The sequence below is a fragment of the Colius striatus genome, chromosome 14 (assembly GCF_028858725.1).
Source record: "Colius striatus isolate bColStr4 chromosome 14, bColStr4.1.hap1, whole genome shotgun sequence".
Lineage (NCBI taxonomy): Eukaryota > Metazoa > Chordata > Aves > Coliiformes > Coliidae > Colius > Colius striatus.
Window position 1 is genome coordinate 12709682 of NC_084772.1, and position 27565 is coordinate 12737246.

The 27565-nt window shown below is 36.6% G+C and overlaps 1 protein-coding gene across 1 annotated transcript in view; it reads left to right on the forward strand.

The window, feature by feature from the left end:
- The window catches only part of CHST8 (carbohydrate sulfotransferase 8), a 130703-nt gene extending 104765 nt beyond the window's left edge, over positions 1-25938 (forward strand). Inside the window, exons 2-3 of the mRNA XM_062007730.1 lie at positions 22380-22417; positions 24790-25938. Coding sequence (XP_061863714.1) covers positions 22380-22417; positions 24790-25938 — 1187 coding nt within the window. The remainder of the gene's footprint in view (positions 1-22379; positions 22418-24789) is intronic.
- Positions 25939-27565: the final 1627 nt, after the last annotated feature.

Consider the following 27565-nt stretch of genomic DNA (forward strand, 5'->3'; position numbering starts at 1 on the left):
GCTACACTTGCCCAATTAAGAAGATTCTTAGTGCAAGTCTAGGCTAAGGTTAATGAAATTATTTAATATGTTCTATTGCAGTAGTGTTGTTCAAAGAATACATGGAAAAGTACATTAAAACTTATCATTCCCACTGATAATAGAAAAAAAATTATAAACCAGAACCTGTTGCTTTAAGAAACCATTGCACAGAACTAAAGTTAGTTCAACCAAATTGTTCAGCTATAGCTATATACTTGCAAGATAAATGCTTAAACCAAACAAAACAGTTTTCATTGTGACACTGATAGGAAAAGAAACTTAAGCACATCTTCAATGCAGATCATATTTCTACTCAAAATTCTACATTTCTATATGAAATCCTCTTCCTGTGAGCACGAGCCAAGCCACGTTCATTGCATCTCAGCTCTATTACACATCTCCAGATAGAATAAACATGAATGATACTTAAAAGTTTGCAATTGCAAATGGGATTGTAGCTGCAAACAATTGAATTAACTGGGCACTCCAGCAGGCAGTACATCGCCAGAGCTATGGGTTGTCTGTTTGTGGTTTTGATTTGGTTGCCTTTTTTTAAACTTTGTGTAAATTATTTGAAACAGATGAGGAAGACATGGAAGCCTCCCTAGGGGCAGTATTTCAGTTGTACCATGAGCCCTAACTGGAGGGAGCATATGGTTGTAGTGCACCAGCACAGACTCAAGCCTGCTAGAATTGATGTCTAGGTGAGGATAAAGAGAGGGGAAAATAAAGAAAAAGAGAAATGCCAATCTTGACCAATCAAAAACCATGAATCAGGATCAAAAGTATCATAATTTTAGCTTAATAAATTTGAGACTTAAAGTTACAAAATAAAAAATCTGATTAATTCTACTTTGCTACATGTTTCAAGAGTCTTTAGATCCCATTTTCCTGGCAACTCACTTCACAGTATCAGCAGTATAAGAGACAGAGGAAAATAATCTCACAAAAATATGAATAGAAGTACTTCCCTTCCCAGTAACCTGCAATATTTTGAGTTTCCCTGTCCAGGAACACACCAGATTATTACTCAGCTTTACACCATTATTAACTCCCATCCCTGAGAAGCACTAACTGGAATGAAATCTTTCACAAAGTTACAAAAGCATCAAGTCTTAGAATTTTAAGTGATAAAGACCCTACAACAGCCTTCATTTGCAGCACTGATTCCATTTGCTCCAAACCACAAGACAGACTGCACTTACCTCTGGTACCTCCCCCCAGCCACAAGAAAAAGGTTTTACATAAGCAAGTAATGTAATTGAGCCCTCACAAGAGGAATAGGAAGAGCTAACATTGCAAATATCAAATAACTTTGTGAGTCAAAAGATCATTTACTAAATGTCCTGCAGCAGGATGAAACAGGGGAAATTGAATAGGTCCCTGATTACAAACCTTGAAGTCCATAGGAGTTTACTGGATTCACTAAGCAGCAGATTGGACCTGTGCACGTGGAGGAACACAGTTCAGAAACAGATGCCCTAGAATTGCCTGAAGAAATGAAGACCTGTTTTTTGTCCTATAGTATTTGTCTAGATTGAGCACTTAACTGAGCAAACAGCTAATAGACACCATTTTGATAGGTACAACTAGACATAGAGATAGGGCTTTTTACTCAAAAAATTGTTTTTTGAATGGCAGGAGGCAACAGGATGTTTATTACTGTACTGGTTGGGAAAAAGTTTAAATCTTTGGATTATTTAGCCAAATATTCTTCCATGTATATACTTACCTGGAGTAAATTAAAACTATGTGCAAAGCATTTCATGCCCCATCATGATCATTTCTCTGACTACCTCACTACAATTTGGGAATAACTGAGATAACCACTCAATAAATTAAACACAAACACCACCTGTCACGAAGAATGATGAATTTCTGTAGTACTTGTACTGTTACAAGCATACCAACATGCAGTGAAAAAAAAAATCAGCTGTGTCACAACTGTGTAACTACATTAATCTTCAAATTATTTGGGCTTGAACCATTAGCTGCTACCAAAAAAAAAAAAGCTTTGTAAAGTAAGGAACTTCACCACAGCTGCAAATCCAGCCATTATGATTTTAATGGATATGAAGCAGTTTCTACCAGTACAGACTTAGCTCACCAAGCATGTTGGTATTTGCATGCTCCATTAAATACATACACTTACAATTTCCAACTGCAGAGAAAAGTGAGATTTCTTAATATTTCCTTTTTTTAAATAGCTCACCTATAGCATCAAATTGTGTCATGCATTGTCAATTAAAAAGTAGTCTTATCAGTCTTTATTTGATATGCATCTATAAACAAAGCATTGCCAAGCACAGAGCACCTTGCTGCTGAGGTGCCCGCAGCTGTTTATGGGGCAAACTGTCAATGATGAGAATTTATTAAAAAAATATATTTTAAATGGGACAAGGAGGATCAATGTTAAGCTCCACATAAGAGCCATTGTTTTCTACAATTTATGTTCTTATTACTTTATTTTTCCTATATCAATGGTAGGGAAGGCTATCTGGGCAACAAGAATTAACAAAAATAGAGGAAAAATAAAGCTGCATTTCCAACCTTTCATTATTAGGCTTTAACAAAGAATTTAATAAGTTGAATTTTCCTATTAATGCAATTGAAAATTTAATGAGCTTCTTAATTTATGACTTCACTAGGCTTGAATTATAAAACAATAACACAAGCTGCACTCTAATTGCCTGAGTGTGTCTGAAGATGACAGCATGTTTAGGCTTTCACTTCAGCATCTAATCTAAATATATTAACAAATAGCACAAAAATCATTGCTTGTTCAAAGAGACAGGACAGAAATAATTATTTTGTGACAAAACCATGCAATTAAAGCATTATCCTTACTGTTATGTTCCACATTGTGGTGGAGAATCTCCAGGCTCTTTGTTTAATATTAATAAAGTTTTGTGGCACCCTTGAGAGCTTGTTAAGAAACATTATTCCCACTAAACCAATAACTGGAAAGAAGATCAACCTGGTAGTACCATAAAAACTTAGAGTCTGAGTCAGGTCTTAGAAGGCACTGAATGTACTCAGATCTCAAATATGTCTAGAGCTGTAGACATGTATCTCTTCAGAAGACAAAGTCTATTTTTTGCCCTGTTCTGGGATAATGCAGCCTTTTTCTTGAATGACTTCCCCATTCATCTCAAAACTTCCCGAGGCTATACATTTACCGAAAAGGTCACTGTGCTGGTCCACTATGGGTCAGCAAAAGCTTTACAGCTGGGAGTCCCTGTTCTCAAACACAGGGCAGCTTCATGCAATGTCTTAAGCTCTACCTGATCTATACTGCATAGCAAACAGGAACAAAATGCAAGAGGTGGATGGTTCAGCTTTCTCAAGCCAGCAAGTCTTACAGTAGAGATGCCCACAACAGTAGTCACAAAGGATACTTTCCATATGAAACTCAGGTTCTGAAACTTATCTCTCATTATCTCAAACAAAAAATTCCCTATCAGATAGATATACTTACCTTTTACATTTTTTGTTTTAACAGTTTTACGGTGTTTCATGACGATTTAATAGCAGTGGTAACTACAAAATTATTACATTACATAGGAGTTGATATGTTCTGTTAACCTTTTTTAAATTATCTGTACTATTTTCCCCAAAACAGATACTACACAAAATAAAATAAAACATCTTCTGTTACATCAGTAGATGGAGGAGGGGTAACTGTTTGGATTGGAGATTTTTTTAAACACATTATACTTTGATATTTCCTGGAATATAGTTTTTAGAACTACCAGAGGTATCATTTTAAGATAAACTGAATATTCCCAAGATGAAAGTTTCCTACGTTAATCTAGTGTCTTCATTTCACTAAAAGTTACATTCTAACCTTAAGTCAAAATCCTGTTTTCACCTGGATCTTAACTGGAAAAAAAGCAGTACAGTAAGTTTTTTATCTTGTCCTTGAGAAGATAGATTTATTGCTTAATTATATCTACCCTTGCACTTTGACACCTGGAATAACCCTATTCGTAAGTTAGAGTTGTCATTGCACCTGTCTACTAGTTTTTCCATTAGATAGTCGTAAAGGTGGGGCAGACCCAAAAGTTTCAGTGTTCAAGTTCATTCCAGTCCAAGACAAATCAGCTAGTCACATGACATGTTAATTCTCACTTCTTGCATGACAGTTCTCTCTCCAATAGGACAATTGGCAACTTTTTTTGCCACAGAGCTGTAGAAATGTTTAAAACAAGCAGGTTTCTGGACTTTCTAGTTGCTATAAGAATGTACGCATCACTTCTTCAATGATACTGACAATTAATTGCGAGAATACAATAAATTCATTGCAAGTGATCTCAATGGCATAAGGTAGTTCCTACTTCAGAAGGCAATCTACTTAACTTCAAATGTTTATGTGCATCATTGTTAGAAGTGATCTGGAAGGCTGTGGAGTACTAATTGATCATCTATCATTGCTTAGTTTACTACCAAGCCGAGCAAACGGTTTGCATCAGTCAACTTACTGATTTATTTTTTTTTAGAAGGCAACTTTGAGGTTTTGCAGACAGGCTCAGAATTTGAGGTAGGGAAGATGAAAATGAAGGATACCGTTTACAGGCATTAGTATTCAAACTGTCTTCCCCAGTCTGTCCCTTTCCACTCCTCTTCCCTCCAAAGAAAACGTATATGGGAAGAACATGAACAGAGTAGTTGCAGGGTCTAACAGTGCCATTTGTCACTGCCAAGATTCATCAGTGATACAAGATTACAAGAGGGAACAACTGAAAGGTTAAGGATTTATCTAGAACATCTGAAACGGATATTAAACCGAGATTTATAGCAAAGTGCTTAATGAAAATGAATGCTTACTGTCTTAACTATTGCAATACTGGAAGCAGGAACTTGCTCCTTTCCCAGGAGCCACCATTGACCTCTTCCACTAGACAGAAACACCTAAAAGCAAGTACATTTGTTTAACATCTTGTATTTTTACTTTACTGGGCAGGAACTTAGAAAATTGGGGGTCAGACTAGATGATCTTTTGAGGTCACTTCCAACCTTTAAGATTCTGTGATTCTGTGAAAATACGTTCACACAGATGGAGCACTGTAACTGCAGGGGCAAAGGCTTCTGGAGATGCCTGTGAGAAACAAGTTTTAAGCACCTAAATGTGGTTCACAGCCTGCCGAGACTAAGACCCTATGAGCAATAAAGGCTTTTTAAAAGACTAATAAAGACAACTTTATTGGTTTTGTAGAGCTGCCATCAGCATTTTCCTTTCAATACCCGTCTCATTACCAGCTTTTCAAAAGAGTTATAGGCTTGTAAAGACCAATGAAAAAATAACGGACCATGAGCAGAAGTACTACAAACCTGACATCTTCATGCCCATGCTATTATGCAGGTGCACCTGTATCTGGTGAGAGATGGTAGTATTACTCTACAAGCTTACTTTGAGCAAGTGAGGCACATAGCACAGGTTTGCAGCTTTCACTATATAACCCAACTATGAATCGCATAACGTTCTAGAATACCTTTCTTAAAAAATATGAAAAGGCAAAACCAAAGGCTTCCATACACATAAAAACAGCTGCTTCATCTATAAAAATATGAAAAAAGAGAAAGGAAAGCATTATACATTTCCATGTTATGCATCTTGCAGTAAGTGTACCTTACCTATTTTTCCTCTGAATTTAGACAATAAAAGTAAAACATTTTCTGCTCCTATTAAACTATGCGTAACAAGATTTAGGTTCTTCGTGCTGTAGCTTACTGTCTAAAAAACACTCCACAGATTTTTATTTAAAATAACTTTTAATTAAATCAGCAGCATTATTAAAATATAGGACACAATCTGTTCACTGCTACCTTGCTCTTATTTTCAATAAAAGTTTTACACAGAAGAAGAAAACTTTTATTCAATAGTTTTGAACTAGTATCAGCATTGTACCGGTCTGGACAGATATCTGGACAGATATTTGTGTTAAAGGAAACATTAAATACAGGTAACTATAATTAAATCCATTTGAAATAAATGGAAGTCTTCATTTGACCTAGGGTTTCTGTATTACTTCAGGCTAGTGTTCAATAATTCTAATTCAATAACGAATGAATTAGGGTTCCTCAGTCCCTGTGCAGTTTTCAAGCAAAAGAAATCCTTGTTTGGATTTCTAATTATTTGCAAGTTTGTTGCATAAACAAAGCCACATGCAGATAAGAGAAGCCACAAAAAGCATTTAAAAACATTAGAAATCCTAATAGCCGCTCCTTTTCTCTTAAGATGTTTGCATATATTTATTTTGGTTATTGTTATGCCTTCAGGATGTTGAAATAGAAGAAATAGAACCCTGAGAACAAGGAAACAACACAGTTCTAGGGGGAAAATTCATGCACAGAAATAAAACAGACTAACTCCTTTTGGAGTACTCACAGAGGACTATGGTTTAAGCAAAGATACTACAGCTAGTTTTAGATCTCTGTAGCCTTAATACAACAGGGAAGAATTTGTTTGTGGTATTTTACTGACAAAAGTGAAATCATCACAGCAGGCTTATTTTAAATAATGTTAGTTATACACTGGGAAAATGTTTTGGGAAGAAGGTAGGGGAAAAAAGTCATTCTGTATTCAAATGCTTGTGACCAGCAATATAATCCTCAATTAAGGAGAGTACCCTTATAATGTTTGTAGAGCACCAACCACTTACATTCTTGGCCAATCAGTTAACAAGCACTGCACTCCTCTAAGGAATGCACATTCTTCCTATTTTATAGTTGTGAAGATTGAGGCAGAGACCAAGTCACACATGCTAAGCTCATAAGCTTGTGTTATGTAGGCTGTAAAACATACCACCTTGCAAACTGCTGAAAATTAAGCCCATTTAAAACATCATAATCAAATCACAAAACAAGTCTTGCCTATGTTAAGCAAGTGTCCTGATGTAACCCCAGTCAGAAATGAAGGCCCACACAGCCACTTGCTCACTCCTTATTGGTGGGATGTGGAAGAGAATTGGTAGAGTACAGATGAGAAAAGTTGGGGACTGAGATAAAGGCAGTTTAACAGGTAAAGCGAAAGCCACATACACAGACAAAGCAAACCAAGGAATTCATTCCTCACTTCCCACCGGCAGGCAGGTGTTCAACCACTTTAGGAAGTGAGAGAACTGGTGAGTTGAGATAAAGACAACTTCAATAGGTAAAGCCAAAGCCATATGTGCAAGGAATTCATTCCCCACTTCCACAGGTGAGCAGGTGTTCAGCCATCCCCAGGACAGCAGGGCTCCATCACATGCAACCACTACTTCAAAAGGCAAACGTCATCACTCCAAACATCCTCCCCTTCCTCCTCCTTCCCCCAGCTTTACATGCTGAGCATGATGCCATATGCTCTGGGGTATCCCTTGGACCAGTTGAGGTCAGCTGTCCCAGCTGTGTCCCCTCCCAACTCCTTGTGCATCTCCAGCCCCCTCGCTAGTGAGGTGAGAAGCAGAAATGGCCTTTGCTCTGTGCAAGTGATGCTCAACAATAACCAAAACATCCTTGAACTGTACACACTGTATCCAGCACAGATCCAAACCACAGCCCTATACTAGCTACTGTGAAGAGAATTAACTCTATCCCAGTCAAATCCAGCACAGTAACAAACTCAGAAATTGCTCCCCCCTACTTAGTCATTTACTAACAGCTTATTACTTAAGATTTTTCCTCTATTAATTCACTCCAAGACAATATCTGTTGTCTTGTGATTTGCTATAATGTTTTTTTTAAGAAATACACCACTGTGAAATATTAAATTAGTCACTACAGAAAAGATTTCTTGAGGATCTAGAGTTAGAACACTAGGGGTTCTGTGTCTAAACATTAACAATGTTATTGCTTGCCTAAAAACAAAGAATACAATGAATCATTTAGTCTTTCAGAGAGATCCCCAAGCAAAGACCATATTGCACCTTTCCCACAGTATATTTCTCTTACTACAAATGTAGTTTGAAAGCCTTGTCTGAGGGTCTGACAGTCACTAAGGAAATAATTCATGTTGCTTCTTCCAGCACTCTGTCAAAAGTTTGGCAATTAATACCTTCATTAACAAGGAAAGGAAAATTATGTCAAATGATAGTCTGGAATCACATTTGCTTACCTGCAAAACGCAGCTACGGATTCAAATTTAAAAAGTACTTGAGTGAGATCACATTGAGTTTCCTATAACTGTAATGATTCAATGTTATATATTCTAATTGTCAGCCTTGTACCACATACAAACCACACAAGTGAAAACAGTTTCTCAACTTCCTGCATGAGAGATTCTGAGGAATAGAGTCTGAAGAGTTTCACTTTTGTGCAAGCAAACCAAATGCACAAGCAGTTATGGAAAGGGATTCAAGGCCATACTATTATGTATTTTCTCAAAATAAATAGAATCTTTACAGCCTGTATAGCAGAAGGCACAGAAATTCATTCTGAAAGCTTCATCTCATTTCAGCTCCATCAAGAAAAGTTTAGAGCATCTGTGAAAACAGAATCTGAAATTGCATGAAAAGCAAAAAATTAATTCCTACCAGGCAGCCTTAGTTGCTTAAGATGAAAAAAAAGATATAAAAAAGGTAAAAAAAAAAACCAGTCAAAGCTAGATTTGCATCACAAAACACAGATAGACATTGAAATTCATTCCCAAAGATAACAAAAAAATTATTTCTGAGTTAATCCTTGTGTAATAGTTTTTGACATCTTCACTTTTTTGATAATTAAAACTCCTACATGGTATTTTGAGTTTTATAAATGCTGCCCCTTTTTATGCAAGGGGAAAAGGCTGGAAACGCAACAAGTAAAATAGTGACGTTCTTTTCCATACAGCTTCCTAATAGTTTTAGTTTTTCTTGAGGCAGAGACACAAAGAAAAGAAAAAACGTGACCAAAAGTTTATTCTGACTATTTCTAAACAAATTTATTTTCCTAAATTAAACTTCTTGCAAAAAAACCAAAATAAAATTAGTGACAATTTTGTTAAAGCAAAAATATTGAATAAATTTAACGGAAAGAAACTTGCTTTTTGCAAGCCCACTGTTGTTTTCCAAAATACATGGTTTCTGTGGAGCAGCACTAACTTTACAATCCTTTTTAGGAAAAAGTACAGTGAGAAGACACAGCAAGAGTAAAAAGATTAGGAGAGCAGTTTACCATCACTTGCAAAAATCAATAATGCATTACTACTCGCCCACTGAGGAACTGATCCTCTACCCACTGAAGTAAATGCCAGATTTTTCATAGTTGAAAAGACAGTGCTATGCAGTCATAAATAACTATTGCTTAAACAGGAAATGCTATAATACTGTAAAAAAGGGTTTTTAAAACGCATGCTTCCAATTCCTATTCTCAGAGTAATAACCTTCAGACAGGGAAGTTCAGAGGTTTTAAATATTCTGTTTCTGAACAATGAATAATAAAGCTGTAGGGAACTCAGTCACTGAAGTAAAAACATAAACTATTTGCTTTTTTCACCTCAATAGGTCAAATATAACACCATGAGAAGACTTGCAAATAGTAAAAGGGTTTTTTCTGATAAACACTATTGATTTTAAATGTAATAGTCACCTACAGTTACAATGAAGTCACAACTTTGACTGAATGGTCAACTGTAAAATATTTATTAATAACAATTGAGATAAACACAAAAGATCGAGACCTAGTAGAGTTGCATTTAGTACTCTCAGATTTTAAAATAGGTCTTATTGAGGGTTTGCAAATAAGAGTACAACCTGGATGCATTCTCTGCAAAAACTCAACAAGTAGATCAGTGAAGACTCCACATCTGAAGTGAAGGAATTACATTTCATATTAAACAAATAGTCAGATAGGTTAAGTCCTGTCTATGCACAGTTTTCTCCTGTGGTTTAATCAGCACCATAGCAGAGGCATCAAAAAAGAGTTCCAGTATTGAATTACATTGTGTAAGCCACACATCCAATCAGTGGTGTACTCCAATGTCAGTTCCATCTGTAAGATGATTGTCTCAGAGTGGCTTTATGACACTTACTTCAGAGATCCTTTACACAAATCATTCTCTCCAATATGCATTGGCTATAACTGCTTGCGATGTATTGAATCAACTCCGGATATGTTGAAATGCTCTGAACAATGACCATTGTAGAAAAGCTTTTAATGAAATCATCAGGCACATTCACAGGCTTCCAGCAGCTAAGTTACATTCCTAGCTAACCATACTCAGCAAACAATTGGCTACTCACTGTTTGCATGCACTGACTCACAAAATCAGATGATTCAGTTATATCCTAAATTGGGGTTGTCAAGGTAGATGCAAATAATTCAATCTCTGCATTCATCTGGCCCCTTCCTGGGCTGATGCACCAATCTACATAGGGATAATAGCACTTCCTCTTTTTTTCTAGTATGCAGGAATAAAAAATGCAGATGTGTCTGTAAAATGGCAGTGGCAGAGTAGTCCTCACTTCAGGTATTACTGATGGTTCAGAGTGCCACAGAGAGACAAATACACTAGAGCTTTTCTGGTTCCTGCCGTCCATGCAGTGGGCAACACAGAAAGAACTGGCATCTGTAGGAAACCAGAAACCCATAGGAAAAAGAGTGAGTGTACATCACTGCTGCAGCTCCTCGTTTACTTTTCTGTTAGCTCCCCTGTTTTTAAGTTGTGCAGGAAAAAGTAAGGAAAATGCAGTGACTAGTGAAGTGAACAGAAAAGCCATGTGGCTAGAAGACAGTCATTTACTTCAGTAACACTTCCCTGTGCATCCCATGCAAAGTATTTGCGGTCAACTGTAGGTAGGAAAATAACACTAAAATGAAGATACAAAGTCATAATGGGAAGTACATAGGGAGAGAGACACTCTCTAATGTCAATACCAAGCTGTAAATGGATCAGACCCTGAGATATCCAGTTCCTAATAGTATGAGTTGCAAGCAGCGGTTAGCAGAGCAAATGTCCTCCAAAACCCACTCCTGCTGAACTGTCTTAAAATACCCACATGATTAACCTCAAACCACATGTTATATAAGCACCTGAACCTGCAAGACACTCATGTGTGAGGCATTAAGTACTCTCAGCAATGGATGTCTGTTTTAACACAGTCTAGTACAAAATTATTTAGACTTATTAAGAATCACCAGTCCTTATCTGTTATGCAGGTGTATTTGTGTGGAGTTCTTCCCATTTCCAATCTGAATAGGTATTTCACATCTTCCTGGGAGAAGTGTCTTTTCTTTCTCTGCCTACTTAGTACCCTGTAATCAAATTACTATAAAGTTTTTCCCCCGTTGCCTACAGTTAATGACTCAGAACAATTCTCCAGCAGCAATAAAAGTTACTCTTCCTTAATGACACTTTTTCATCCCATTCTCCAGAATAAAAGAACTTCTTTCTCATTTAAAAATAACAACAACAAAAAAAAAAACACCACAAACTCCAGTCCTCAAGCACTATCCCTTACACTAAGGTAAGGAGATATTTGACAACTTGTGCAGACATGAAGTCCTGCTTTCCAGGTGCCATCTTATCAGTTTTCATTGACATTTACATAGTCAAGGAGAAAATACAAATACCAAACTGCCACTTTGCTTATGGAGAAGTGTCTCCTGATATGCCTGGTGGCCTCCATGGACAATAACAGTATCTGACTGCCTCTTTGACCTGCTGGCATTGTCTTGTCAGGCAGAGGCACCACTCTGCATCCCATTTTTGATAGAGTTTTATGTCATCTGTCACTACAACCTTGAAGTTCTTTGACACATCAATGTGTTGTTTGTTTTTTTAATTGGACTGGAGAACCATTAACTTCATTTATGCTTTGGCTTGGTTGTCCTTAATTTCTTAAGATTTTGAAACAACATTATAGCATCTGGAGACTCCACAGTATTAAAACTAGAGAGCTCTTGGTGGAATAAGTTGTTTTTATTCCTCTGTTTCAAGCATATTTCTAAGAACTATCTTAAAACATGTCTCCCATTTCTTGGAGAAAGCATGGTTATTGTTTTCAAAGATGTAAAGGTGAGTGGCTGGCACATAACGCACTTATGGTGAAACATTCTACCAAGGATAAATCACTCAACATGGTGTCCAAAGCAGAAAATGCAATTATAGCCTTAATGGAGGGTGATTACAACTCTTTCTCCAGGCAGAAAGGAACTGCACCATTTTGGGAGACTCACTTCAAACCAGTCACACAAAGCATGATGAGTAAAAGCAGAACTCTCAAACCAAATACCACTGAAGACTGTTTTACCCTTACTTTTCATTGCCAAGTCCATCCCTAAAGTATCGATATCATCACTGAATGCAGCAACTGGGAAGAACAAAGAAAAAGATTGTTACTAAGTTCAGTATTGTAAGACCTTGGAAAGATAGACAAAAGTCTGGATCACTAAGAGAGGTAAGCAAGCATAATCTCTTATGTGACAAGATCTGTACTGTTCCCAAGTCGTTTCAGGATATATATACACATTTCTTGCCTCTTTCAACTTCATGGCTTTTTCTTGAATTACCAGTGATTACTCAATCATTTCTCTTTCTGGCTAGCATCTCAGATGGGCTGCATTTAGTCAAGAAACAGGACAGTTCTCCAGAAAATGTTAACTGTGAAATCAAAGAAAGGCTGCTTTTTCTAGCTTTACCTGTCTTTTTCTAGTTTTACAAGAAACAAACCAAAACAGTTTAATTGTGAGGTCCAGAAGTTTCAGAATATCTTAAAATGACCTGCACTTACACTTGAAAAGTTTCAAGCACACTAAAGCTGAAGACTGGTACCTTGACTTCTCCTACCTGGTTTCCAGCTCATGACAACTCCTTATCCATAACGTCATATGGATATTGGAAGTAGCCAGCACTCATCTTCTGAACAGAATCTTGTCCCCTTCATTCTTATTGATATGAAAGTTGATCCAAGACACTATTCTTACACAAACAAATTGTTCTACCAATCAGTCACTAAAATCTGTCTGGAGAAGGAGTGCAGCTGAGCTCCTTAACACAGAACAGGAAGCCTTACACAAAGGATAAGAGTAGGGCTGCAAAATTACTAACAGAAAATCATCACTGTTGCTCATTAGTCAGGAATAAAAGTCATGGTGAAGAGCTCAACCCCTCATGCTCAGCTTTCTCAGAACTGTTATCTCCTTGGTGTTTCCCACAAGTCATGAATCTGCCCATTTATCACCCCTTTTGCACCATATTTTGTAGCTAAGTTGCAAGTGTTAACTCTTAATGCTACATAGCAATCTCTTATAGTGGGAAGACTTGTCAGTAATTATCTAACAGGAGAAAGAGAAACCACATCAACTGATTGTAACAGAATAACATACAGCATTTGGATGCAGATCTGTGGTATTTGATCCACTGACAGTCTATCAAATCAATGAATTTGGCCATGCAGAGGCATGTCTATGTAGATCTACCTTTTAAGTTTTGCTTGCTGTCTTCTCCTTCCATTTGCACTTTCTCTCTCTAATAAATATCTCTACAGAATGACAAGAAAGCAGTCCAGATTTTATCAGTATTACTTTGTCTTCCCTCCAGTAGAAAGACCACTGAAAGTTCTACTGTCCTACTTCCCCATGTTCTTGAAATATTTTGGAGGTTCTGAGTGAGCTATTCTGGCTGGTTAATTCCTGCTCAGCTATAGTCACAAAGTACATGAAATGCTTGCTTGAAATTCATTGAAACTCCTCTGGTTACCTGAATAGTTCTTACAGACTACTAAACATAAATGGAGTGCTATATTTTAAACCTCAGCTTTTACTTTTTAAAATCCGGAATAAAGTGTAATGTCCTTGTCAAAGTCATACTATGAAGGCAATATGCAAATATTTAATATGAGAATGGAGAATAACTGAAAAGTATTAAGTGGAAATTGCAAGTAACTGCTGACAGTGCCCGAAAGCTAATGATGCTAATTAACTATATTCCCAGGGACAGGTCCGCAAAAAGAATGAAGAATGCAGTAGCATAGGCTTGACTTTTCTGCTTTCTTCATAGAAGTCTTATCAAATATAAATTAAGTCAGAAAATAGTACTCTCTAATTAGGATGCCTAAATAGTGAAGAGAAGATAAGGTAAACAAGTACTGGTACCTTCCTCACAATAAATTCACAGACAGCTTCTTGTATTTGTTCAATTAAGTTTGCACTAAAATGGTGCTATGCATTTCCCTTTCCTTTATTAGCTACCAAGGAAACAGACCAAGTGTAAGTTAGATGATTATTTGTCAAGGAGATGGATTCAGTGTATCTTAGAGCATAAGAACACCATGGAAAAAAACATAGTAGCATGTGTTTTTCTTTAAGGGTACATATACCTGTTCTATTCGCATGTTGCAAATCAAAGTAGTAACAGGGCTTTCAAATTCCAAATAATACAAGAATCTCCTCTTCAAACAACTTACAATCTCAACAATGTAGTAGAGGTTAGATGAAAGAGTCTCATTACAAAGTCTGAATGTAAATTAATAACTTTCTGGACAAGAATACCACCAGTTAGCAGCTAACAAAATCACTGCAGATATGTAGGTGGTGGGACTTACCAGGAAGTCATAACAACACTTTAATTGAGTTTTCATTCAAAAGGAACTTACTCCTCCAAAATGCTACTGTTTCTGCTTCTCTCTTGTTTTTACTCTGATGAATCAAAGTATTTGCAAGGCAAATCATATTAAAACAGTGAAATTCTCACATGAATTTTTGTTTAAAATAGAGGAAAAAAACAGAAGTTTCAGAGATTAGGTATTTCAAGGACTTATTGGGTATATTCAAGGACTATGTATTTATTCCTAGTCCACTTAACACAAAAATATATATAGGGAAACAGACATGAGGCAAATTGTCCAAGAGGCACAAAGCCTTTATGAGAGGGGAACAACAGCAGGAAGATAGTCTGGATATGTCTGAGAAATATTGCACGGTCATAAACACTTTATTCAAGTAGTACCCACATTTAGAAACTATGAACACCAACTTCATACTGAGCTATTTTACTCCAAGAATCCCTTACCATCAAAAAGCAGAGAAAGCTGTGTATGAAGGATGGCCTAAATTCAAACATTTAAAAGGGCATCACATCAAGAGTATTGCCTACCAGTGAGTTAAGCAGGGAATCAAGGGGGAAGCAATGACACCATAGGTAGCAGCCACAACTCAGTGGCCACTGTGCTTCAGAACGATGACCTTGTGCAGTTTTGCTCAATTCAGAAGCAAAGGATTGGCTACTGGTACCACAGATGAACTGGGACTTCTTTGACAGTATGAAAATCCTCAAGTGGCAAATATTAAAAGTCACTTAATATGTGTACTGATCTCTACTTTGCTTCTTCCATTTGTCATTTTTTCTTGTTCAAACTGATGGATGAACCTAATGCTTTTAATTATTTCCAGAGTATGCCCTTCAGAATTGCATTGCTTTCCCCATATACAGTACTTCTGTCCAGAGACTCCCTTACTTCATTAAGATGGAAAGTCATTTCAGTCACAAAAAGCCAGGGTAATCGTGTTTTAATCAAGTGAAGTGCACACAAGCTGCTACCATCCTAAGTACCCCATGAGGCAAATGCAGCACAACACTGCATTGTCTGCTGCCTATAGGATGGGAAAACTGCAGATTTTCCTGGTTTAGAAATACAAAGCTAACAGTTTCACTTAGATTCAATGCCTACCTCTCTGAAGTTGATTTGGATTGAAAAGCATAGGATCAATATGAAGTAATTCAGTTGGTGCACAATACCAGCACAGGAGATGGGGAAATGAGGGTGAACAGTTATCTTTTGGGTAAGTATTCTACTTTACTGCAACTGCTGAAGAATAATCCACAAGTCAGAGTTCAAAGTTCCTCAGATCACATTTAAACTAGTAAATATTGCATGCTTGGGAGTGATAGGATTGAAATCAAAAGCTAAGAACTCAAGAAGAATGAGTTCTGATTTAAAAAGAAACTCACATATGAAAGAAGGTTCATAAAGAGATAAAAAGCCTTGGCCCTCATTAGCTTGGCAAACTTCTTATACACCTTCCCAAAATAGGGAAGAAAAGAAGCTCCTTACTCAGAGTTGTGGGGAGAAGGAAACAGCCACAGAAATATTCTACCCATCCCCCTCTATGCAAAGGAAATAACTATCAAGCCTGCCTGTTAAGTTTTCAGCTCCTTTAAAACACCACAATGAACTTAAGAATCAAGTTCTTTGCTGCAAATTGTAATAGATCATTGTTGCATACTAGAGGCATGAGAACATAAGAAGGTTTAACATTTGCACAGCAAACAAATAAACAATGTTTTATTTAACTACACTCAAATATTTTTCTATAAATGTTACTTTAAATGCAGGATATTTTCATTGTAATAAACATACAATCCTGTCAGATGTTACTGTCGATGAATGTCCCTCTGCTGGATATTAAATATCCCACCTAGATTTTCACTATAACAGATATTTATTTTGGTTTCACTTCAACAGTGCTGGCAAGGACAATGGTAAAGTGCTGGAATATAAGTAAGTTTCAAATTGAGAAGGATCAATTAAAATGGAGTTAATAAAATACAGACATTCTTGTCTCTGGAAACAATATAAGCTTCGCTTTTGTTATACCCTCAAAACTGCTGTATCAGTCAGAGCAAAGACTGTGAATGCTTTACACATGGGAAAAAGGTGAAGGGAAGGAAACTAATGGGAGGGGGGAGAAGAAACATGAATATTAAGAGCAGTAAATATTTTTTTAAAAAGGGGGGGGAGAGGAGGAAAGCTGTAAACATCAGCCAAAAACAGATTGTAGAAAGCCCAAAGAGGATCCAGTAATTGCACCTAGAGAAATAGTAGCATTGCAACATGGAAGCAAAAAGAACTACTCTTAAGTTCATAGTTCTTGATCTCCACCATGGCTATAAAAATTAGGACTCCTCTAGAACACACACTATGTACTGAGGCCAGAAAAAAAACCAATCACTCTCTCAGTGAGGTTGAAGAAATTGCAGCTTTATATTGCATGCAACCCCTGTGCCCTACAGTGATGCTTACTAAAAGATCCTTCTCTCAGGAGCTCAGTCACCGGCCCTACAGCTGGGAATGTTTCTACAGCCTCAGTCCACTGCCACAGGGCATATTAAGGATACACACATCCAACTGCCTAACAGTACATAAGTGAGAATCCAATACATCTAGAGATGGGTAGTAAAATTTGAGCCTCAAAACCTGAGGCTTCAGTGAACAAACTACATTTCACTACTTGATCAATCAGCTGCAGTGTGGTCAACTGATCATGATGAGAAGTCAGATAGCTGCATTCTAACCTACACATTACTGAAAACTCACTTTACAAGTCCAGATTTAAATTGTTCAGAGTAAAATTTGACCAGTAATAAGGGGGGTTCAGAGGATCAATATTTGAGTTTGTAATTCAAAACATCACAATCTAAGAATTATTAGCTATTAGCTTCTGCTTCTCACATGTGAAAAGCTGGAAGAACAACAAGTAACTTATTACACTTTGTGATGTAAAGTAAAAAAATTTAAAACACTGTGTTACCTACTGTAGCAATGGATATCATCATATTATATTTCATATTACTCTTTTTTTTCCCAGAAAGCTGCATTACAAATGAGTAAAACAATAATTCACTCTTACAATCCATACATAAATAAAGTAATTACTGTCGTATATATAATTATTCTGCCACCAAGTACAAAAAGTTGCCATAAAAGTGAAAGGTGCTATAGAGACTGTGTTTGCTTTCATTTCAAGAGTAACAGACAGGTTCTTTGGTCATATTGCAGAAGGATTAAAGTTTTCCTGTATGTCACCTGTCATTTGTAAAGAATACAGTAAAATTTATTTGTGTTTTCTTTACCATTGCAACAATTAGTGTGAAACAGACGTGAAAATAGAACTTTGACTCAGATGACTTCAAAAGTCTCTGTAAAACACCATGATGCATGTCCTGTCACTACACATTTAGCTTTGACAAGGACTTGGCACTGTATCATTTAACCAAAGCATTCACTGTAAAAGTCTACTCATCTGTGCAAAATGACAATGCATACTTGCAGCTTCACTGGGAACTCAAAGAGCTGAGGTTATATAGATTCACTGTACAGGTTTGCTTCTTTCTTGATGCATAGTTTAAGACATGCTACAGCTTTGCCAGACCTTCTTTACTTTGACTCATCAGTTTCATCTGTATGAAAATGAGGTACTTTGTATGTAGATTAGATGGAGAATTTTGAGGGGGTTTTCCCTAATCAAATAAATTATAAATTTCAAATGTAAAAAGGATATATACATAGCATACAAATAAGTTTGCAATTAAGCATAAAGTTTTTTTTCTTATTAGTTAGGCCTCAATTTAAAAATAAAAGCATTTTCTATCGAGGAGTTTTATATAATTAAAAGTATTGCAAATATGTACACTACATATATATTTTATAAAGCTGTAAAAACAGAACAGTGTACAATGTTAGTAATCTTAAAAATTATTATATTTCTTTAATGATTTAATTCAAAGAAGTAAACAATTAGACACCAGAGAAAGTTAGGATCAGAGATGGGCAGGTTTTTTTACTGTACAAGGTAAGAATTCATTTTAAATGACAAAATAATCCTGGGAAAAATGATTGGACCAATATTTTGGGGAAAATCCTTTTGAAACTAAGCATTTTTCATGCTAATCAGAAGTCTGAGTACAACTCTATTATTCATTCTGCAATTAACTACACATTGCTGTCTTTGAGTAAAGACCTAAGACTGGAGTGGATGCAGATAGGACAAGGCAGATGTTCATGCAATGAGAGTAACTGCCCTCCCAGAGTATATTTCACAAATCAGGCTGAACCAAACAAGTACACACTGCTTACAGAAACCCATTAAGGGATGGAGTCACAGATGTAGACCTGAAGTTATCATTTTTATTAAAAAATATTTCAGCTATAGTGTAGTCTCAGAGCAGAAGAAAACACCAGAGGCAAACCAAAATTAGGTCTTGAAGCAGGGTTAGAGGAGAAAGCAGAGAGGCAAAGTTATACAGTATTACATAGGGAAGATAAAGGCCATTTTATTGTGTTGCTAGTACCAGTCTCTTTTTAAAAAAAAAAAAAAAAGCTCACAATGGGTTTGACTATATGGTAGGACTGGATGAAGCATAAGGCTCGTATTTCATGGAAGGCAACAAAAGCAGACATAAAATATAGGCCAAGCTCAGGTCGGGAAAATCATGGTTGCACAAGGGGAAAAGAAAAGAATCTCATGAAAACTGACATAATGTACAACTGACAGAGAAAATAGCTGAGACACAGAATTCCTCTGTTTGATCACTGATGAGATGTTGGTCATTGCCGTGTCTGGCACCAAATATTTAATGATAACTAACTTCAGCTGGTGCAGCAAATGCCAGTGGTTTGTTTATAGCAAAAAAACAATAGCACCATTTTGGCAATAACATCTGAGAACTGGTAAGTAACATGGTTAGTAAAGATGTAGCATAACATTAAACTTAGATTTTGATTAGTGTAGTAGATTTGTACAATGTAACTTCCAAGTTCACTGCACTTAAGAGGTTTTCTTCCATGCAGCATTAAATCTGAAGTGACAGACTGTATCAGGAGAAAGACAGCTAAAAGAAGCCAATTTTAGAAGTCAAAAATTCAGAAAATATTGAAGAGATTGGCATGTTCTTCACCAAACATTTACATTAAACATGAATTGTTGTCTGATTGCATCTTAAAGCCAGTAAACGAAGAATCTTTTTCTTTTTTAACAGTTACTCATCTCCAACTATGAGTTATTTTTTAAAGCTCAAAATATCAGTGCAAAGTATTAATCTCTAAAAAAAATACCTTTATGAAACACAACTACAAAAACATTATTAGGGAGAATTATCCACCAAAAAAAAGATAAGTCTCATACCCAGTCTTTGCACTTTGGTGGGGTTTGTTAATAATTATTATTCACGGCAAATACATACCAACTGTAACAGGTAATTACAGAAAGTGTGTGGTTTTGCTACAAGCTCCTGCTCCCGTTGAACTCAAGACAAGTGACCACAACTAAACAAATCTGGAGAAAAAAAGCTAACCTTAATTTTATATTACCATTTGGACACAGCAAATGCTGCAAGATTTGTATCTGAATCTGTCCAAAATACTTGCTCAATTCTCCAATAGGTAACCAAGTCTTCTCTTACCTATTTATGTTTTCAATTATGAAGAGCTCAAAATGCTTTGAGAAAGGGAGTGAATTTGTAGACATATGATCTTATTTTTCAGGGAGGATTGCATGACCATTCTCCTATTTTACACTGGTAGGCATAATTAGTTCACAGCAGGAAAAATATTTAAATATGTATTGACAGCCAAAGTAATGCTCCGAGATCTGTGACAAAGCATGATTAAATACTACTCAATCCAGTTTAAAGAAAGACCAGAAATTAAATGCTTGAGAGGAATAAATTAATACTGAATAGAATGGTGACTATTGTCTGTAATAACATCATTATAATAATTACTAAGTGAATTACATTGTATAAACAAGAAACTAAAAAAAAATCCATTAAAAATTGAGTAGAATCAACCAGCTCACAACACCAGACTAAATTTCTTAAGCATCTTAACTTCTCAAAACTGTACCTGACACATGATTTCTGTCTATGAAAGATACTATAACAATATTCTGAAATTATAAGGACAAATAATATTTCATTTCAAGCTCTGCTACAAGAAAGCCTGAAGTAATAGTTAAGCAACTATTCCAATGACTTGTATTAACAATGCCTTAGAGTGGAGACCAAGCAACCAATCTACATCTAGGTAAAGTGGTTTAAAGTTATGCCTTTAGGGTTAGCAAAAAAGAGGCTACATGTGCTGACAAACAGAACATTGTCATGGTTTAAACATATCTCTCACACTCTAGTATCAATTCATTTAAAGTGCTGGTGCTGATTTTTTGCAGTTCTTCTTGGATAATGGTTTTCATACCTTCATTGTTCTCTCCGTAACATACTACACAGCAGTAGAATAAATGGTGTTCTTTAACCAATCACATCAAAAACTGGACAACAGCTCAATAATATTTCTCAAAGACAGGTGCAGCAGAATCTGTTTTAATCCTCCAGAACCCACACAAAGATGCTATGAATTAGCTGTTTCTCTTTAGAATATACCTTCTGACTTTATTTTGCACCTACATCTTTTTAACTTAAGACTCTTATAAGATGTCAGAATTTGTTTCTGATGAAGTAAAAATAATATGCCACTCGCTTTTAATAGGCACAAAAATCACAATATCCATCACTGTCTTAACTTGAGTCTACTGCTAACAAATCGCTGCAGTGGAATTAAAGCTTAAACATAAGAGTAATTAACAGTGATAGACAAGCTCTAACAGCATAGAAATAACTACAGTAAAGTCTGAGTAAAATTGCCATGAAAACCAGTTCGTAGATCTGATTTTTAAAAGCAAAACACGATTCATCACGTAAGTTGGAATTGCTACTGCAATAATACTGCAAACTACTGCTACTGCAAGTAGGTATCGTGATCTGTGCATGCATAGTGTTTCTTGAGAGTTTTCGTACTACCATGAAAATTAATCTGACAGGAGCGAGCTATCTCAGTGATGCTTTCACTTAAAATGCCTCAGAATACCTTAACCTGTAACTGTCCTTGTCAAAAAAACTGTAGACTCATAATCAATCAACTGAGGTTCTCAAACAGCAGTGGTGATAGCAATTTTATCAGTTGAAATGCCTCAAACTAATTTCATAATGAAGAACTGTTTTCCACCACACATATCTGTATTATTAACTTACACTTAGCAGAGGTTAGGAACGGTGAAGAGATTCTACACATCTGTTCAAGCTGCCTTCTATGATTTTCACATTTTCAGGTAGACACACTGTAGAATATAATTCTGTATTATTTTGCCTCTCCAAAACTCCACAAATATTACCTCACTTCAGTACCATACTATCCAAAGTTGGGATTGGGTGTGGAAGGGGAAAAACCACACAGCTTTAGGTAAGTACACAAAGAACAGCCTTTTTTTTTTTAGAGCTCTAACCTCACGAGTTTCAGCTGCTTCTGGTTCTGCTTCTGGCTTTTTAGCTGAAGTTAAACAATTACTTTTCTCCATCTCAGTTTCCCCATCTGTAAAAGGAAGGTAGACACATTTACTCCATTTCCCAATTATTATGACATCTATAAATAAAGAAGCCTTCCAAGGAGTATTGTTACTATGAAATATATGTTAATTATGATTCATCATTGGTCTATTTATCATTGCATTAACAGAACTTATTCCTGTTTTCCTTTTAGTTACTGAGAGGACGACACTGTTTCAGTCCAGAAAAGTGAAAATTATGGTTTTATATTTACTATATAATGACTTTAATTTCTTTTTTTGTTTAGGAATAAAATATAACATGGGATTCCAGCAACCAAAAAAAGTAAGTTTTCAGAAGTACATAAGGAAAACTGTACCCATATTCCAAGTATGGAGTACAGATAGAGGTGGCTCAGATAAGGCCAGTAGACTAGAGATGAAACCTTGAAAAAGAAAGGTTTCATCTCCAGTCATCAAACAAATTTTCCTTTTAAAATATGAATTGGATAAGCTATGCAGTTTTAGTTTTATGATTTTTTTTCCAAGGCTGGCTATTGCTAACAGATACTATAAACTTTGCATATATTAATGTTCTGTACGAAATCACACTGATCGAATTAAGGACTGAGAAGTACTTAAAAACAGATTTAAGGAAAATATTGATGAAATTCCTCCATCTAGTGGCCGTTAGCACAGTCACAGTATCAGGGAACAGATGTGGTGGGCTGTCACTATTTCATAACTAGAAGACAAGTGCAAAGTATGCAAAGGAACAACCATGGGGCTGCCAGCTGTTACACAAATGTCATTTCCTGGTGAAATCAGTGTGATGTGATTGACATCACTCCGTCCCTACAGCTCCAGCTTGACCTTCTGAATGAACTCTGAATGAATAACTGGTATCTCAGTTTCCCCAAAACTGCAGGTTCATAATCATTTTCATCATTAAAGGTGCAAATATCTAGGAAGTCTGAATTTTATGGTCTTGAAATAGTAGATATAATGTGAATTGATAAGGTTGAATTTCATCCACTCTGTAAAGCATAATATATTTATAAATACATTTTGTATTTGACATAGACAAAAGCCTTCATAGGCTTTTAACTACTGGAAACAATCTCTGAAGATAAGAACAGAGTACTACAATCACTCCCAACACCCAAATAGTGTCTTATATAACAAATAATCAGTTTCCCATTCTGTACATCACATACCACCTCCAATACCAGAACACTTTAGAAACCTAAAGTTCTGCAACAACAGGCATAGTACTCTAAAACTTGAGTTTAATACTGATCTGTTCTGTGTGAGACTTGTTTGATTTCTTTTTTCACCAGTACTTTTTGTAATAAATACTGAGAGTATTTTTTGAGACTTTTTTTTATCTTTTACTCTCGAAGAAATATGTGGCAAGATATAACCTCCACAACAGCACAAGTTTAAGTTACTTATAGTATCACTTTTTTCAGCCAACATAAAATCTTTTAAAAATCACTATTACAATTAAATATTTGTTTTGCCATCTTGAAAGAGCATGACCCTAATAATCCCTATACTATCCATCTCAAAATTCATCCAGTATCTCATTTTTTAAGCCAGTTTTAAACACTATTAGGGAGCAAATAAAGATTGAAATTATAAACTTACAACTCATAAAACTTCTAAAGAAATATTATTTTGGATAAGCAATAAACATTCTGCAACTACATCTGCTTCCTCTGTTGAAATACTCCCTAGTGGTTCATATGTCACTTAGCTCCCAGGTGAGTCCTCAAAGCAGAGATGACATGTATTTAAACAGTGTCCAGAATCTAATTTTAGTCTTAGAGGCATAGCCATGTAGACAGGAACTTAATTCAGCTGCTTTGAGAAGCGAGAAGTAATGGAGCACATCTGGGCTGTATGCCAAAGGAAGTATTAACCAGTGAGATCTACCCTAATGAAATACAACAGGTCCCACAAAACCCTTATCCACAGACACACTTTGCTTACCTTGTTTTCACTTGCTTAATCCCACTCCTCCCTGCTTCTCATCAAGACTGAATTGCTTTCATCCCAGGCTCACCTCACTCAAACCTTCTTTTGGAGTCTATTCATGCTACTGCAACCAAACCCACTTCTCTGCAAAGCTTCCATGTTCTCATTGCGGTCCTTTCTGCTTCCCTCTTCCCACTCTTGCTCCCTCTACTTCACTCTGTGAAGACTATAAACGTGCTTTCCCTCTCAGGCTGTACTCTGCATAACTACCCTCACTGCAAGGATCAGTTAGGGAAAGGGGGGCAGGGGGAACACAAAACAAGCAATAAGAGCCAGATTTGTGTGACAATAGGCAGTCTGGAATAATTAAGTCCTCAAAATACTCAGATACCTTTTGTGGAAATTCCAAAGACAGCACATCTAAGGCAAAAGTATCTGTCGAAGTCTGGGTACAGACAACCACCAGAGACACAGATAAATCCAAATCTGAACTAGAATTTATCAGTTCAGGCTCATCTCAGCCTTTGAATTTTACGTAAGCATAGAACAACATGACAAGAGAAAAGTCTGTACCACAATACCAAGGCACAGTGCTGGGGCCTTGCAGCAATGCATTTTGTTGTATAATTCTACTGAACTCAATATGGATCTTTCCTACGCTCTGAGCTGTACAAACTGTTAATAGTGACAAACATTCCCTCGTTTACTAATATCTTTAATCTATTTTTCCCCCATCAGGACTGTGTTTCCAGCAATAATCAGGATAGAAGATTAAGAAAAAACACTGCAGATGGAGTAGCAACAGTAAAGCAGAGCGATTCATTATACCTCTCCCAGAATGCACCCACTAAGCTTCAAAGCACAGACAGAAGGCAAGGCAGCATTATGTTTGCAATGAAAGATCAACAGAAAGGTGAAGAAATTAATTCCATCACGCTTCATAAACGGAGAAGGAGATTTATAATTAAAAAGAGTCCAATTTTGATTTCCATGAATAGCTCCATTCTCAACCTTCCCACGCTTAAATCTGAGGATAGAAACAACAGCAAGTGGAAAAGCCTCTATCAGATCCAAAGAGAAAGAAAGCGAATTATGAGGGAAACTTGTTCTAAATACAAGAGTAATAATAGAAGAATAATCACTCCTTATCATGTTTCTAGAATATTTGTAGAAGATAAATATAGAGTTTTATACTGTGAAGTACCAAAAGCCGGCTGCTCTAACTGGAAACGGGTGCTTATGGTTCTTAACGGGCTGGCTTCCTCTACAAAGGATATACAGCACAACACAGTGCACTACGGGAACTACTTAAAAAGGCTGGATGGGTTTGATCACAAAGGAATTTACCATAGGCTCAACACTTACACAAAGATGCTTTTTATCCGTGAACCTTTTGAAAAGCTGGTATCTGCTTTTCGGGACAAGTTTGAACATCCAAACAATTACTACCACCCGGTTTTTGGAAAAGCCATCATTTCCAGATACCGTGTCAATGCCACCAAAGAAGCATTAAGGACAGGCTCTGGAGTCAAATTTAAAGAGTTTGTTCAATATCTCCTGGATGTACACAGGCCAGTGGGTATGGATATCCATTGGGATCATGTCAATAGGCTTTGCAGCCCGTGTTTAATAGACTATGACTTTGTTGGGAAATTCGAAAGCATGGAAGAAGATGCAAACTTTTTCTTGCACTTAATTGGTGCTCCACAGAATTTAACTTTCCCCAAGTTTAAAGATAGGCACTCCAATGAAGAAAGAACTACCACTAAAATTACACAACAGTATTTTGCACAGCTTTCTCCTTCTCAACGACAACGAAGCTATGACTTTTACTATATGGATTACTTGATGTTTAATTACTCGAAACCTTTTGAAGATTTATACTGATTGGAGAGCTGGGACATTTCCAGAGTCATATCAGTCGAACTGCATAACAAATCCAGGTGGCTTCTGTTTATATATACTTGTCTGTTAGTAAGCAGTTGGTTGAAGAGCAGGAAAAAAATGAAAACAGAGCATAAATGGCTAGTGATGTTTACACCTTCACCTTAACTGCCTCCTTTTTCAAATCATATTTTTTCTATGATTTCTCCATATGAAATGTATGTACATATCTCTATGTATAATACATTAGGGCTCCTAAATAAAGCACAGAATTTTTCCATGCTAGTGTGGCCTGTGTTTGCACTCGGAGGATACTTTGAAACTGAGGAAATAGGGCTGATAATTTTGCAGTGGAGCCAGTATTTCAAGCTCTTTACTATTTAGAAAATAAGTCTGAAAGTGACAGTACCATGAAAATAATACACTAATATATGCAGTTCTTTAAAAACTGCAACATATGAAGGATAACACTAAACAAGCACTATGTATTTGAAGTTGGTCAGAGATTGCTATTTCCTATTTACAGATTTGTCAGGGAGAAAGTCTGTCCCACTTACACTGTTCAAAAAACACACTGGTGAAAACAACTAATACTTAATGACCATGTGAGTGCAGTATTAAACCAGATGTTGCAATTCAGAGTGAGGATACGTTACCCCCCTTCAATATTTCCCTTATGGCACATTCATGTGCAAAAAGATAAAATGCAGATGAATATTTGCATCTTTATAAATGTTATTAAGATTCTTTTAATCCTTTGCATTAACATAAATCTCTGGTTTAATCTTCATAGTCACCAGGAATATCAAATCATAGAATCGCAGAATGGTCTGGATTGGAAGGGACCTTAAAGATCATCTAGTTCCAACTCTCTGCCATGGGCAGGAACAGTTGCAACTAGGGTAGGTTTCTCAAAGCCCCATCCAATCCCGCTTTCCAGGGATGAGGCAGCCACGATCTTAAGGCAATCTGTTCCAGCGTCTCACCACCCCCACAGGGAAAACTTCTTCCCTACATCTAATCTAAATCTCCCCTCTGAATTTGAAGCCTCTACCCCTTGTCCTAGCACCAAATGCCTCTGTGAAGAGTCCCTCTCCAGCTTTCCTAGAGCCTTCTCTCCTCCAGGGTGAACAACCCCAACTCTCTAAAATTGTCTTCATAGCAGAGCTGCTCCAGCCTTCTGATCATCTTTGTGGTCCTCCTCTGGACTCACTTCAGCAAGTCTGTGTTCTTGTCTTGGGGACCCCAGAGCTGAATGCTCTCAAGAATAGAGTATCAGAAGAATAGAGTAGAGAGGGAGACTTCTTAGTGCTAATAGAGGAGAATATTTTTTGGGGGTAGGGAGCGAGAAGGCATAGTCAAGAACACCACTAGGTATTTGAGTTGTGCCACCCTTAGCATTTAATGATATTAACTGCTCTAAGTAGAAACAGTACTCTAATGCTATTTGTTTGCCTATAGTTACAAAAAAGACAAATAGTCACCAACACAAGGAAAGGATAAAATAGGTATTGGAGCACTCCACTTCTTTTTCAGGGTATGATCCTGCAAGCAGGTCAGCATATCAGAGCACAGCCTGTTATCACAGCTCCTGCATACTAGTGCTGAATTTATTCAAGTCAGCAGTCGA